The sequence below is a fragment of the Argopecten irradians genome, chromosome 14 (assembly GCF_041381155.1).
Source record: "Argopecten irradians isolate NY chromosome 14, Ai_NY, whole genome shotgun sequence".
Classification (NCBI taxonomy): domain Eukaryota; kingdom Metazoa; phylum Mollusca; class Bivalvia; order Pectinida; family Pectinidae; genus Argopecten; species Argopecten irradians.
The window spans coordinates 10,926,770-10,943,526 of NC_091147.1; the positions used below are offsets into that span (position 1 = coordinate 10,926,770).

Consider the following 16,757-nt stretch of genomic DNA (forward strand, 5'->3'; position numbering starts at 1 on the left):
AAACAATTAATGTACATCAAATTGATAACTTAATTATGATATTGGCAATGGATTTAAAAATATTTCATTTTTTTTCCAACTCATTGATAATTTTCATTCGTTGGTATGTCGAGTAGTAGAGAGACACAAACGATAATTAATGTGCTTCTGGCTTAATAAGTTGTGTATCCAATGGACAGGAGAAAGACTTTAAATGACTCAGTTACTAATCACCGGAGTCTTATTGATCGCTCCGAGAGCGGCGTAAGGGAAGGTATGTAAGGTATCGGGGACGTTTTACGTTGAATATAATGTTAAACGTGATTTGGGACCCGAGATAAACTCAAACAAGAAATAAACAACATTTGTATTTCAACTAAGGTGTTAATCAGACAGGAGCTATATAAAGTGGAGCTTGGGTTTATTACCGAACAACAGCTGGTACGTGTAACATTTGTTTATCGAGGGACAAAAGGAGTAAATCTGACCTTTTCAAATCATAAACGATATTATTCAGGTAACAGGTTCAAAATATTAAACATTATACTCTAATACAAGAATTAGATTCATTTAAACTTCTAGGTAATTATAGAATATCAAAGAAAACAAAAACACGTGTAAAATATTGCTTTCACAAAGGTCGCAGCACCAACTATAAACCTGGTATATGTACATTCATTGGACATACATGACCATTTAATGTATCAATACTCACATTATAGGGTCTAAAAAGTCCTTGAAACAGATTTCTATTAATTAGAACAGGTTGTGTATATTAACCATTACAAGAGAACAACAAGTAGAGCTGCATCTCTTTATGCAGTGATTTCGGTAGATGTTGTGTTCATGTTAACACAATTTTTTTTCTAACGCCTTGTGTAATATTTTATTCGTGAACCTTTCTTTTTTGAAAACCTACCCATTCATTTGTAACATGATTATGTCTTCTCTTCTATATCCCGACTGAGTTACAACAAAAGTCTTTGTCAGTGGTTAAGTAGCTGTAAAATTAGCAGATACACTCCATCTACTCCTCATAGCAATGTTATATGCACATACTCCTTCGAAAGAAAAAAATAAACTTGACTGGGATGAAAAATATTTTATTTGATATTCTTGAGTTTAAATGCACAAAACGCATCGCTTAACAATGCAAACATTACTTTGTGTACATATGAGACAATCCACTTAGTCATTAAAACGACACCTGACAATAGGAAATAGGTATGAATGATACCGAGGACATCGTTTGTACATGTGTCCACCTTGTTCCTGATCACCTAAACTTGTTGGGGGATTACGACATACAGTTGTTGTAGTCGCAATCAAAATGGCGGAAACTCGTTCGGCTCAATATAGAAGAAGAATGCATCAAAAAACGACATACTATTAACATATACATGTATAGCGAGGGCACTATCTATCAATTTCTTCAATATTCCAACGTCATGTCAAAACATTGTCTTACTTTGCATCACTACATACGACACACTATAAGTCGGCTTGCATGTCCTCGTTCTTTCCCCTTTCTTCATATTGTCGTATTTTCGGTTCCAGGAACAGAAGGATTCCCCCAAACAGCATGAAACCGCCCATGAGGTAGAAAGCGAGGTCGTACGAGAGGAAGTTATCACGTATAGCACCTACGGATAAACAATACACAAAGAAATAAAATAAAATTAAAACTATCATTACTGATTTTGCAGTTCCATGCCTCATACACAATGTAACTGAACATTTGTATTGCTTGGGAAATTAAATTAAACAGCTATTAAATCTTCAAATTATAAACATTAATAGAAGATTTTAAAATGTACTTATTGAATAATAACATTTTGTACTAATATGAAACTTACAGTCAGACTCACTCTAATCTATTTATCTTCTTACATGCCTCTTGTAATTGTCCACTATTCACATAAATTAAAGACTTTATTGAATGAAAACATAAGAGAATATTTAAATGATAGCGATTATATGTGTATACTTTGCAAATGAACTCATATTTCACATTAATACATGTACATTTACAAAGGAATCTGTCATTAGCTTATAGTGGTGCCTTCAAAGCTTCTTATATATATTTACATATATTATGCATTTCACTCATTTGAGGATAAAGTCAAATTTTATTTTGCTATTATCACTTGATGGAATTGTACCATGAAATCAAAGACTAATAAAAACTTCTTGCGTAATTTTAATGTCAAATGAGTTGTTTACAGACTTACCGACAACAGGATTGAAGACGCAGATGGACACACCATGTGATAACATGGTGATAGCTAACCCCTGGGATATATTGGCGATCCCAACAAAGTCTACCACTAACACTGCAAGCATAGCGAAAAACGTCCCATGAAAAGTTCCATAAATCACTGAGTAAACAGCAAGCGACCAGAACTGGGTGCAGTATGGTATCAATATTGTTGCAATTGCCGTAATGATTAAGGAGGCTGCGACAAGGAAATGGCGTTTGATCTTTTTATTATCGGCTATGAAGACTAGAATTAATTTGTTAAGTAAGTCCGTACAGCCAATAATGGTCAGTAATTGAGTGTTCTGTTGGTCAGTCAGGCCCACATCCCTTGCATGATGTGGTATGTATGTCACCACTAGCGCGAGACCAGACACGGAACACATTGAACTTGTCAAGTTCATTAAGAATAATTTGTTTTTCAGTAGTCTTAAATCTAGAACATTTCCTAGAACATTTCTGCATGTAAGTTTGTGACACCTAGAGACGCATGTATCCTCTTCATACACGCTGTCGTTATCATCATCGTCTGATGGCACAGAAAGGTGGATGTTACCAAGGGAGCCTAAAGCGTCTCCCAGACCCTGAGATAACTCTGTGCTTTTATGAAATCTGGATCTCAAGGCATAGCTTTCGGTTGTTACTCCAGAATCCGAAACCGTCCGCCGTCGTCCTGCCTGTAACATCTGATACTTGCGCTCCTGCCATGCTTTATTTTGTCCATTTGAGTGACCCAAGACTAGACGGTCATAAGACTGTCCGACTGAAGCTGCAGTGTCCTTCACTGGTTTGTATATAACGTTATTAAAGTGTCCGTTTCTAACTGTTTTGCTTTCACTCTTTGTCACTTTCTTTTGTATTCGTTGTCGTTTAAGCGGACGAAGAAGTGCCCCTGTGACCATGATGTTTAGAAGGAGTGCCGCTGTGATCCAAAGTGTCCCCTGTAATAAGTACTCGTCCAGTAGTAATCGGAACAGATTCGGCAGGACGAGGCCGCCAGTACTTCCTCCAAAATTCATAAAAGCGTTGGCCATTCCCCGTTTCTTGTCGAAGTACTTTCCCAACATCACTGTGGCAGGTCCGTGGGCAAACGCCGCAGCAGATCCTATTGTTACATGTATAAAGCAAAACATCAAGCGTGAGTCGGGAATATTCAATGTCAATTCTAACGACTGTGATTACATCATTTAACCATATAATTAAACAGTTGGTAGATTACTTGTGAGAATAGAGTGACAGATCATAAATTTATTTATTAAATTATTTATTTATTTATTTATCTAATTATTTATTTATTTATTTATTTATTTATTTATTTATCTATCTATCTATCTATTTACTAATTCATTGATTCATTCGTTCAGCCTGTCAATCAATCATTAATTCAGTCGCAGTTCATACATCCATTTATTAATGCATTTATGTTTGTTTATTCATTGAAGTATTAGCTCGTATATACCATTTCTCAATATTAGTTTGGGTGAATACGTTTAATTAATATAAATACCAAATACCAGTCCAATCGTCAATATCAGGAGTTCTGCTTTCCTAACAAAACTGCTGAGGAAGTAGCTGAAAAAGGCCAGCAGTCCACCAATCATTACTATGGAACGGTGGGCATCTAATATCTCAGACATCGTCAGGGTGAAAAGAGCTACAAAACCAAAACAACGGTAATTATCAGTGTGCAACAAAAAATTTAAACGATTCAGTAAAATCCCAAAGTAACCACAGATGCAACACAAATTACGCTGTAATATTTACATCTTCACTGCAGTCTCACTATGTAACCTTACCAAGCGCATTTGGAAGTCATATAGACAATAAAATTCAATCGCTTATTATGACGTCATTATAATTGTGACGTCACAATTGTCGTGCCAACGATCATGGAAAACGGCTGTTTAAATGGCTTTTCCATTCTAGATGTTAATGAATGATTAATTCACTATAAATGCAAAGTTCCTTGGCATTTCAACAAAAAAATGTTACGCAATGTAAATATAAGCATTGAACGTTTTCAGGTGGACAGAGGAAAAATCCAACTTGAAGCGCTAACGCGCTTCATGGAATTTGTCTCTGTCCAGTCGGCATTCATATTGGCTATAAATGCCAAGTGAAAGACGTTCAATGCTTAAATGGTTCATGTTTTACAAGCGTAGTCATTGATTTGTGAATATGTTAATGCTACAAAATAATGACCATTTCAAAATCTCATTGAAATATCAATAAGCAGCAATACAATAAACAGATACGACGCAAAATACAAAACAGATCACTGTTACAATCAACAGGACAAAACATGTCAACACCACAGTTACGTTAGTCGGTGTATAACTAATAATATCAAATGAGAACAATATTAGTCGGTGTATAACTAATAATATCAAATGAGAACAATATTAGTCGGTGTATAACTAATAATATTAAATGAGAACAATATAAGTCAGTGAATAAGTAATAGTACAACATGAAAGTTACCTAGGATACAAAACAGATCCATATCAAAGTTACCAAAAATACCAAACATGTTTTCATACCATTCAAAGTTATAAACGATAGGAATTGGATCAACGTGCAGACAGAGTTACTGCTGGTACAAAACACATTTTTCTATTACCGTCAAAGTTACAAGCTATACTAAAGCGATCAGTGTATCAATAAGAGTTTTCAAAAAGAGTGAAAACAATAAATATATACAAGAAACAAAGAATACAAAAATGCGATCGTAACGTCAGAGTTTTCAGACGAAGTGAGTGATTTAGTCACATAGTACTGACCTCAAAATGAAAAGCAAACTGCAAGGCAGGTAACTCTCTAATATGCATTTACAGGGTAAAATACCTTTTGTCATAAAACATACGAACTGATATAAGTCGAATCTTATCGTTAAGACATCAATGAAATATAGGCTACCATCTAAACAAACAAAGCATTGGACAAAAATCCATTCTTAAGATCACAGCTCGCACGCACAGGATAACTCTTAGCATCATCTCCCGCATATATTTAGATAGATATTTATGTTTAGAAAGACTGAATAGAAAAACTACGACCAGTGTCAGGATTGACAAAATAACAAAGATCACCAAGGATAAAGTCAAACGAAATAATTAAAGTCATTATCAAGATCACATTTCACACCGACAGAATTTGGCCGCAGTATAACACCATCTCTGATGGACATATGGCAATAATGTTGATATTACATGATGATTTACATCGGTTACTTACTGAGAACACTAAACACCAGCGTTTGTTCTGATTGCTTACTTACAAAGAACACTAAACACCAGCGTTTGTACTGATTGGTTACTTACTAAGAACACTAAACATCAGCGTTTGTACTGATTGGTTACTTACTAAGAACACTAAACACCAGCGTTTGTACTGAGTGGTTACTTACTGAGAACACTAAACATCAGCGTCTGTACTGAATGGTCACTTACTGAGAACACTAAACACCAGCGTTTATACTCAGTGGTCACTTACTGAGAACACTAAACACCAGCGTTTGTACTGAATGGTCACTTACTGAGAACACTAAACACCAGCGTTTTACTCGTGGTTACTTACTGAGAACACTAAACACCAGCGTTTATACTCAGTGGTTACTTACTGAGAACACTAAACACCAGCGTTTGCACTGATTGGTTACTGAGAACACTAAACACCAGCGTTTGTACTGATTGGTTACTTACTGAGAACACTAAACATCAGCGTCTGTACTGAGTTGTGACTTACCGAGAACACTAAACACCAGCGTTTGTACTGAGTGGTTACTTACTGAGAACACTAAACACCAGCGTTTGTACTGAGTTGGTTCTTACTGAGAACACTAAACACCAGCGTTTGTACTGATTGGTTACTTACTGAGAACACTAAACACCAGCGTTTGTACTGAGTGGTTACTTACTGAGAACACTAAACACCAGCGTTTGTACTGAGTGGTTACTTACTGAGAACACTAAACACCAGCGTTTGTACTGATTGGTTACTTACTGAGAACACTAAACACCAGCGTTTGCACTGAGTGGTTACTTACTGAGAACACTAAACACCAGCGTTTGTACTGATATTGGTTACTTACTGAGAACACTAAACACCAGCGTTTGTACTGATTGGTTACTTACTGAGAACTTAAACTGAGTACTGAACACTGAGAACACTAAACACCAGCGTTTGTACTGATTGGTTACTGAGAACACTAAACACCAGCGTTGTACTGATTGGTTTACTGAGAACACTAAACACCAGCGTTTGTACTGATTGGTTACTTACTGAGAACACTAAACACCAGCGTTTGTACTGATTGTTACTTACGAGAACACTAAACACCAGCGTTTGTACTGATGGTTACTTACTGAGAACACTAAACACCAGCGTTTGTACTGATTGGTTACTTACTGAGAACACTAAACACCAGCGTTTGTACTGATTGGTTACTTACTGAGAACACTAAACACACAGCGTTTGTACTGATTGGTTACTTACTGAGAACACTAAACACCAGCGTTTGTACTGAGTGGTTACTTACTGAGAACACTAAACACCAGCGTTTGTACTGATTGGTTACTTACTGAGAACACTAAACACCAGCGTTTGTACTGATTGGTTACTTACTGAGAACACTAAACACCAGCGTTTGTACTGATTGGTTACTTACTGAGAACACTAAACACCAGCGTTTGTACTGAGAGTTGGTTTCTTACTGAGAACACTAAACACCAGCGTTTGTACTGATTGGTTACTTACTGAGAACACTAAACACCAGCGTTTGTACTGATTGGTTACTTACTGAGAACACTAAACACCAGCGTTTGTACTGATTGGTTAGTGAGAACACTAAACACCAGCGTTTGTACTGATTGGTTACTTACTGAGAACACTAAACACCAGCGTTTGTACTGAGTGGTTACTTACTGAGAACACTAAACACCAGCGTTTGTACTGAGTGGTTACTTACTGAGAACACTAAACACCAGCGTTTGTACTGATGGTTACTTACGAGAACACTAAACACCAGCGTTTGTACTGATGGTTACTTACTGAGAACACTAAACACCAGCGTTTGTACTGATGGTTACTTACTGAGAACACTAAACACCAGCGTTTGTACTGATTGCTTACTTACTGAGAACACTAAAAATCAGCGTTTGTACTGATTGGTTACTTACTGAGAACACTAAACACCAGCGTTTGTACTGAGTGGTTACTTACTGAGAACACTAAACACCAGCGTTTGTACTGAGTGGTTACTTACTGAGAACACTAAACACCAGCGTTTGTACTGAATGGTTACTTACTGAGAACACTAAACACCAGCGTTTGTACTGATTGGTTACTTACTGAGAACACTAAACACCAGCGTTTGTACTGATTGGTTACTTACTGAGAACACTAAACACCAGCGTTTGTACTGAGTGGTTACTTACTGAGAACACTAAACACCAGCGTTTGTACTGATTGGTTACTTACTGAGAACACTAAACACCAGCGTTTGTACTGATTGGTTACTTACTGAGAACACTAAACACCAGCGTTTGTACTGAGTGGTTACTTACTGAGAACACTAAACACCAGCGTTTGTACTGATTGGTTACTTACTGAGAACACTAAACACCAGCGTTTGTACTGAGTGGTTACTTACTGAGAACACTAAACACCAGCGTTTGTACTGATAAGGACAAGGACAAAATCGAAGCGTTTGTATTCAGTGTCACTAGGAACTCCACGAAGAATATCCCAAACGATCTGAGGAATCCCACTATCATAAAGCTCTCTATAGTGGCACCTGGAAGGATGAAATATAATATATCATATTCAGAAAATGATGCATGGTCGATTGAGTATGATATGATATACAGAAATTGATGGATATTCAACAAAACGTAAGATATCTTATACAGAAAATTATAGAAATGCAATGCAAGGGACGTAACTCCCAGTTGTACAGTGTATAGATCTAATTCAGACTAAATTCGTCAACAAGTTTTGGGTTTGGGTAATTGAAATTTAATTTGGTGTCGCTATTTAAATTGTATCAAGGGGTTTTAGTTAGGCGAGTATGCTACTTCATGTATACATAGTACAGTTGATCTCATTGTGACCAATTATAAATCGAGTTACGATTATGCTAATGATTATATATATTTATCAGTGGCGTAGGAAGATGAAACGTAATGGGGGGGCAAAGGTCCTCAATATTTCGTAACCCCCCCCCCTCGCGCACCCCGCACCCACAGGAGATACTTGATATACTTTTTTTTCATATATCATTACATATAATCCTTATACACATCTATAGACAGTGGCGTCGCTAACAGGAAATTAATGAATACGCAAATAAGCGTGCGACTTTGGGGGTTCCGGGGTGTCCACTGGAAAAAATATTACGATTTAGAATGATTGTGATGAGTTTTACGATGCATTTTGATGATTTTGCGAGCGCCGAAGGCGCGAGATTTTGGTGTTCGGGGGACGGGAGGTCTCCCCCGGGAAAAATATGTACGATTTAGAATGGCAGAGATCAGTTTTACGATGCATTTTGTTGATTTTGAGAGATTCGCTGGCGCGAGATTTTGGTGTTTGGGGGTCTGGGGGGTCTCCCCCGGGAAAAAAATTACGCTTTAGAATGGCTGAGATGAATTTTACGATGCATTTTGTTGAATTTGCGAGCGCCGAAGGCGCGAGATTTTGGTGTTGGGGGGGATTTAAGATTTAGAATGGCTGAGATGAGTTTTTTTGATGAATTTTGAAGGTGTGAGATTTTCTTGTTTGGGGGGTCTTGTGTTCTCCCCCGGAAAAAAATTTCGATTTAGAATGGCTCAGATGAGTTTTACGATGTATTTTGATGAATTTGCAAGCGCCGAAGGCGCGAGAATTTGTTTGGGGGGGGGGGGGGTCCGGGGGTCTCCCTCGAGAAAAAAATTACGATTTGGAATGGCTGATATGAGTTTTACAATGTATTTTGATGATTTTAAAGCTTTTTACGGTAATTTTTCGATTTAAAGTTACCCGCATTACTTGTGAGTTTCGTCATACCATTTGGTAACCCAGCTCGATCTGAACATACCGGATTCACACCATCGGCACATTGTTGTGTAACTCAAAATAATAATGAATTGAAGATATATAAACAAATTAATATTTTTTTAAGAAACATTTTTTTTAAATAGTATAATCCATTGGTGGACATTTTTAGTGTAGTTCGTGTGTATTGAATTTTCATTATTAAAGGTTTGAACATTAAATGCTTGAACGTTTTAGGAAACGCGCCGCGCAGCGGAAAATTTTCTAAAATGAAGTGCAAATATGTACAGGAGGACCCTTTTTTCTTTCAAATGTGCATTTTAGAACATTTCACTCGGCGAAAAATGGGGGGGGGGGGGCAAAAAGACATGTTTGCCTCCCCGTCCTGGGGAACGGGGGGGGGGGGCAATCCCCCCCCCCCCCCCCCCCCCCCCCCCGCCGTCCTACGCCCCTGTATATATACATAAGTTTGGTAGATGCTTCCTCAGATTACCTATAAGTACCATCCACGCCCATCCCTGGTCTGTTTGTTTATTAGGGTCGTCTTCTTCCCTTTCCTCTTCATCCTCGTCTTTTTCTTTCTCCTCGCTTTCTTTCTCTTCGCCACTTCCACCCATGATGTCTGTATAACATACATGTATGTTATATGTCATAAGTAATTTAAACCTTATATAGTGTATACTGACCAATATATGCCATTACCTAATACGGATGAACAATGTCATACGCATATATATAATGCCGATAATGAATTAAAGTTGTAGTCCTATCCTTGTGGTATACACTGTATATGACTGCATAGTCCATGTACCGCTGGTTTATCTCTTTAATTATTTATTAATTAGTTTCTACTCTATGTCGTCAACTGTATTATAGATGTGTATTTGTGTATAAACAGTTATAAGGTGATGCCAGACAGATACATATACCAATGTACATATACTCGATTAATGTAATACAGCGTACTAGAGTGAAACAATCATTATACATTAGGCAAAGACTTCACCACGGGAATAGTACAGCGTAATTTCAATATTTTTGTGATTAGCGCTGGCGACAGGTGTTTACACACAATGTTGTAAACTGAATTATGTAGCGGTGATCGTAGTTGTAGTGCTTTTCGTGCCAGATGTTTATAATTAGCGCGAATCCATCACTGTAGTTACAAGTTCAAAATCAATGTCGCGCTAAAATTTGATTGGTCTAAAACGAGTACGTATGTTATATACACAAACATTATATAATACTGGTGTGTGTAATAATTAATGGCATAGGGAAATCAACTTAAGCAATGCTAACCGCATCCATCCACGGATCCCATTCATAACACTATTACGCTTACAATGGCATGTACAATGTCTCACCTTTTGTATTTTTCTTACAATAAAACAATCTAAGACTTATAAATACATATGTACATGTATACATGAAAATCTATATTACAAAAACCACTAAAATAGTTCTGAGAGAGGGTACTGAGAGACTATATTATATTTTGTACTTTGAAAAGGTTACTATTGGCTATATTGTATTAAATTCCTATTTACATGCAGGGTGTTACACCTACATGTAATAAAACAAACCCAAACAAAACATGATACATCTGTACAGACAATCACATACCATAACATACATCTGTACAGACACATACCGTAACACGCTGCACACATGGGAGGCCGTCCTTAAATGGCCTTGACTGACTGAAACAGATTCGTTTGCAAAGACGCAATGTTTCGTAAAAATAGCTGGCAGATGGCATTAGTTAAACATTACTTACTACCCGTACTGAGTGGTCAGCGCTTCCCGGCGGGCCTGTTACGTACATAGCAAGACAATGGTCATTGATTAGTAATCCGTTTATCAGAACATATACAGGTAGATCAGGTTATTACGTGAAGAATAAAAGTACAAAAGGATTTCCTGTCAACTCAACTCCTGTCACCCGTAATGTCATAAAGGATACCTAAACGAGCCACGACTACCTACACTGTAATATTCGGATAGCTTTACACACGATCAGTATTATATCGATATCATACAAATTATACAATAAATTAATTGTTTATTTAATAAGTTTAATAATGAAGCCATGTTAACTTCGTTGTTAATATTTTGTATTTTTTATTTTTATATTTTTTAATAACGGTGATTTCTGGTGTATCCGAAAATCAATCCGTGTCGTCCAGACCTCAATTCAAATCAATTGAAATTATTTTCCTTATGTTATCAAATTTATCATTTCAGTCAACATTAAAAAATCAACGTTCGAAAAACACACACATATATATAATATTCTAATTATTCACCAGCGATCGTGCAGAATACACTGTCGTACATGTAACCACAATAGAATTATTCCTTTATACCAACCTTGCAAACTTTAGACCATAGAACCTAACTGATTAAGTATGTCACAAAGAAATGGACATAATTACAATTATATTAGGTTTCCACGTTGGTCACCTTTAATAACAGATAGGGTTATAAGCAATCATATGACAGTCCCAAATCTTCATTTCTTTCGAGTTATAGTGACAATGTTTCTGTCTCCGCTAGATTTGGAACCTTAGTTATTTGTTAATTTGCGGAATTGCCTCCTTTACTTTAATATCCCCATCAAATCCCTTCCCCGTTAGTTTCCTAGGAACATCAATCAATAATAACACAACCGGATTAAGAATGTTTAATTAAAAACAGTTAAATTTTATAGTTTAATAACATAATGTATTGAGGAATGGAGTATTCGAAATGTATTCTTACTGGTCAGTGCTCAGACAGGTGCGCTTATTGTTATAAGTAAATTGTTTTCATGCTGATGGGCTTATAAACAGTACGAACAAATTAAAATGGTCAGAGTTATTAGACACCCAGGTCACCATTAATAAAGAACTATTTGAAGTGTCCTACTTCTTTTGACCACTGTAATTAATCAATATTAGCACTAAATGACAAACAGATGTAATAACTGCGGGATCCATCCTACAACCTAACAAACCAGTACAGAGCTGTGTCAAAAGTAACATTATTTGAGTCGTTTAGTACGACATTGTTACATATCAGACATAATTAGACAAAAATGTTCAAAATTCTCAAATGATAGACCAACTCGATTGTGAATAACTGCTCTAACAAGCACCTTGTTTTCCATGAGATCCTCTGTGAAGTGTGTATAAAATAAGCCCGGGTAGTGTAATGATATCATCACGTTCTAATGTTGTCGTGTGTCATGGTGTTAATCTTATGCTCTTCTTTTTTTGTGAAATAGTGATATGACAAGGTTAATCCAATAATGTTACATGTCATTGTTAAAATGTTATAAAGATACCTGTGTAATCTTACTAAACAAAAACGGAATCTGTGATATCATAATTCTGCTATAACTCCCGTAGCTCTATAGTCAGACGCGGGATATATTTTGTGACGTCGTTCTGACCATGACGTACTACGCATTTCTGTGAGTAATTTTGTGCTATCTGAACGAAAAATTCAATTGTTCTTTATTATTTAAAACAATATCTGTAAGCGTTATTTCAAAATGTTGAATACCGGAAAATACTAATTAAAATGTTGGAGGTGCACTGATGATGTTTGTTGTTATTATTTATTTCCATGGACTTATTCTATTTTACCATGAATGACGTCATGGCTACTGAAGAGGCTCCACTGACGAGGGCAGCGGGAAATTTGATTTGGATAATAGCGATAACAGTGTACACTACAGTTCGGATTAAAAATAATAGAGAACAGATATATAAGCATATTAAATTTATTTGCAATCCTGGAAGAATTATAGGATCATAAATCCCCAAGAAGGCAGTTTAATGTTTCAGTATACAAACGCTGGTTAGGATTAATAAATGCACGACCTGTTACGAAATACGTTTGTTTAAACCAATGAAATAATTTAAATTGAATTGATATAAAAGCGCTATCTGAATTGCCCCATCATCCCATTGTATTAGTATAGTGTCCTCGAATGTTACCATATTGACGACAATTACATTTGATTTTATAGCCTATATAGATATTTTGAAATAACCTCATACATTAATCGAACGGCAGCAATAAAGAGAAAAGTCGTACAATCAATAGCTATAGGTACATGTAATATGTTTTCATTTGTGTCGTATAAATCACACAGAAGGTATTTCCGTGTACCTGTACATTATCTGTATATAGAAATAGCGCATTAAGAACATTTTGAAATAAGACGATAAATCTTATAACGTAAAAAGGGTTTAACAAAACTACGTCACGATAAGGAAACTTAAAACGTCTAGTTAAGGTCACCTATTTTAAGTCAACCAGATTTTCAAAGTCGACAAGGAGATAACTACACCCGGAATATGATCTAGAGAAGTGACCCGATATACAATCATCATTCACAGAAATTAACCCATATAATTACATGTATACGCGATTTACATAACATGTCCTAATAGGTAATTGTTTCATATAATTTAAGCTGTTAAAACCCTGAAATTACAGATGCATGTATGGTACTTCTATTTACTGTACCAAGGTTAGCAATAAGAACAACAAACATTGAAGGTTATAAGCAAACCAATGTACACCAGTATGTGTATAGTTATATAATGCATGCACCTACCTTACACAGCTGCCTAGATACGGGTATATGTCATCTAAACCCCGGTCATATCTCTACACTATAGGTCTGACTGTCCCAATCCAGTTGGGTAACGTTAGTTAACGAACATCGACAGGTGTGGAACAGTACCTTTAAACTGATAATATGTCCAGGTACGCAGTATCACAGCGCATGCCCATCCGATGGTGTGCACGATTTTCGAGTAAGAAGGACTCACTATTTATAAAACTGCACGTAAAACCCTTTTATTCACCCCTTAAAGATATAAAAGAAATGTAAATATTTGCGTTTAACGTTCTGAGTACTTGATGTGCTGCTTTAATTGTGTAGCGTCAAACATGCTAAATGTGTGCATATCTTGTAATGAGCTGTATCTATATCCTATACAATGACCTTTCTTGACTGGTATGATGCTACAACATGTACACCATTATATACTATATATGTAGTACCCGTATCTACATTGTTATCGCAAGACAATACAAAGTACGGAGCTCTACCCGGGCCTATCTGTAATGTGTAACCTATATTTACCATAGAGATTATGTCCCACTGACTCCCGATCTTATATCTGTAGCGCTATACGAAATAGCTGAAATATGATAAAATACAAACAACGTACAACAGAGTGTCTAAATGATTGTCACAAAATGACCCTTTGTATTAATAAATGATGCATTTATATCTGCATGTAATTATCAGTTTCCGAGGAACCCTATTAGGTGCCCTTTGGATGAAGTTTGGTAGTTCACATTAGCCTGGATTATATATGAAGCCGAGCTTTAGAATTTCTTCTTGTATTACATTATTTGTTCAATCTAAATTTCACATTACGATAAAAATATCAAGCTTATAGAATTATGTTAGAGTTCTGTTCTGATTCTGATAACAATATAACTACATAAAATATTGTTCATTTCATAAGGTTTTACATTTATACAAGGTATTTTGCAGAATCAGATTGTAAATTCAATTTGTGTATCTCCCTGAATTATACAAAACTGTGTACATCAAAGGATATTTATTTCGGACCACTTATGGTAACAAACAAAATACATCTGCAGGTGAACTTGACTAGAGAAGGGCTTATTTGACTCTGTATATGACTTGTATATACAAACATAAAGCCACTTTAGGGAAAACTGTTAATGGCGGATTAATAATTAACGTCAATAGACTGTTGTGTTATGGAAATACAACACAAAAACTAATATAAACCTGTACTAGAAGTAGGTAATCAGCGCAGTGGTTTACAGTAAAAGTACAATTTGATTAATTTGTTATTGCTCAATAACATAAAGTTAATTCTTGTAGTTTTATATAAAACGTGTTATTCCAATTTTGTTAGAGACTCTTTTCTTTCACTCTCTATAATATCACTGCGCCAATGTTTCAGCCAATCAGGAACGACATTATGATGACGTTATGAGATGATCAAGATAAAATCATTTTTAAAGAAATGAAAAAAAAACATGATTGACCTATAACGCTATATAGAAATTATTAAAACGATTATAGTTAATGAGTGAAAAAGTGACACTGCATTGAAGAAAAATGACACTGCATTGTAGAAATATGGCACTGCATTTTAGAAAAATGACACTGCATTGTAAGGAAGAAAGATTATGATGCCAACAAAATCAACGTACGGCAAATTAACGATAACCGAGAACCGTGTAATGCTACGTTTATCTAACCTGATAAGAATTATGTAAATCTAAATATATATTTTCCAAAATGAAAACATGCGTTTTCATTTTATTCATGTCATTCAAATTAATTTTCGGATAAAATGCATATCAATAAAGACAAAAACCGTATCCGATATTAAGATACATACCTATTTTGTTGTGTCGTTGTTCATTCTCCACACTCAACGTCCCTAGCAAAGACTGACATGGCACATTTGCAGTTTAGGGCCCAAGTGCAATTGGACGTGATTTGACTCCTTGGGATAAAACAATATATCATTTGGAAGACAGCCGTGAACGCTATGACCGTGAGCCAGTCGGGTAAGCGCCATTGTCAGTTAGCTGATGGTAATGTCACCCGGACACCCATACAAAAGATCAGCCGGCCTACCAGATATGTATATGCTATACATACAGACGTAATGAATGAATTCGAGTCTGTTTTGTCAAGGTTTGATTATGTTTACATTTATATTTAATATCACCGATTATGACAGGTGGATCTTGGGATTTCTTACAATGTATATAGGGGATTTAAAGTTTTGATGACTCTTTTCATTCCTTATGTATGGTATTCAGAGGTTGTGCTCAATAGTGGACTGGTATCAATTATAATAAGAGTACTAAGGTGAGCTATTATTGACTTTTCGTGTAATCAACACAAATAACCGACGTCATGTACTAGGTAAACAGATGATCAATTTTATTTTCTTTGTTATTTCATTCATAATTACATTTTACATTTGCAATAGACTTTGTTTGATTGGTATTTCATTTAACGACTGAATTTATTATAATACCAAAGGTCAGAACAGATAGCTATGTATGTGAGTACTTCGTTTAGATCATGCTTAATGATTTTGTTTACTCTAGATCTCAGCTACAATTGAAAATATATATTTGCTGTGGTAAAATTGGCAAAATTATTTGATACTGCAAATTGCAATATATCTACTTTAAAAATCGTCGCAATATCTTGTTGTAAATTAATCATATCAGTTGGAATTAATCGATACACGTGAGTGTTCATGCGATATATTTTGATGTTTTAAAACAAACTCTAGAAGATTTCATTTTACTCTTTCGTGCAAACGATGTTGACAAACATAGTGAAATGACATTAGAAATGAATACACATTGCACTTCACCACATCAATGTAAAACCAAACAAAGGAACAAACAAAGAAAC

The 16,757-nt window shown here is 35.8% G+C and overlaps 1 protein-coding gene across 2 annotated transcripts; it reads right to left on the bottom strand.

Annotated features, from left to right (window-relative positions):
• Nucleotides 1-1,396: 1,396 nt before the first annotated feature.
• LOC138306930 (monocarboxylate transporter 12-like) lies at nucleotides 1,397-15,868 on the bottom strand. Of its 2 annotated transcripts, none has more exons than XM_069247510.1 (6): nucleotides 15,718-15,868; nucleotides 9,762-9,890; nucleotides 7,887-8,030; nucleotides 3,744-3,890; nucleotides 2,211-3,341; nucleotides 1,397-1,622 (listed from the first exon to the last, which is right to left on the bottom strand). In XM_069247510.1, exons 2-6 carry the CDS (start codon nucleotides 9,883-9,885, stop codon nucleotides 1,471-1,473), a joined length of 1,698 nt encoding a protein of 565 aa, XP_069103611.1. In that variant the 5' UTR covers nucleotides 9,886-9,890; nucleotides 15,718-15,868; the 3' UTR covers nucleotides 1,397-1,470. The 2 variants fall into 2 exon arrangements, with proteins under 2 accessions (XP_069103611.1, XP_069103610.1); XM_069247509.1 differs by lacking the exon at nucleotides 15,718-15,868 and adding an exon at nucleotides 13,878-14,200.
• Between the last annotated feature and the right edge of the window lie 889 nt (nucleotides 15,869-16,757).

Coding starts and splice junctions, on each gene's coding strand:
- LOC138306930 (XM_069247510.1), bottom strand. CDS start 9,885: ATGGGTGGAAGTGGCGAAGAGAAAGAAAGCGAGGAGAAAGAAAAAGAC. Junction 8,031..9,761: donor GGCGTGGATGGTACTTATAG/GTAATCTGAGGA, acceptor TCATCCTTCCAG/GTGCCACTATAGAGAGCTTT. Junction 1,623..2,210: donor CGTCTTCAATCCTGTTGTCG/GTAAGTCTGTAA, acceptor GTTTATCCGTAG/GTGCTATACGTGATAACTTC.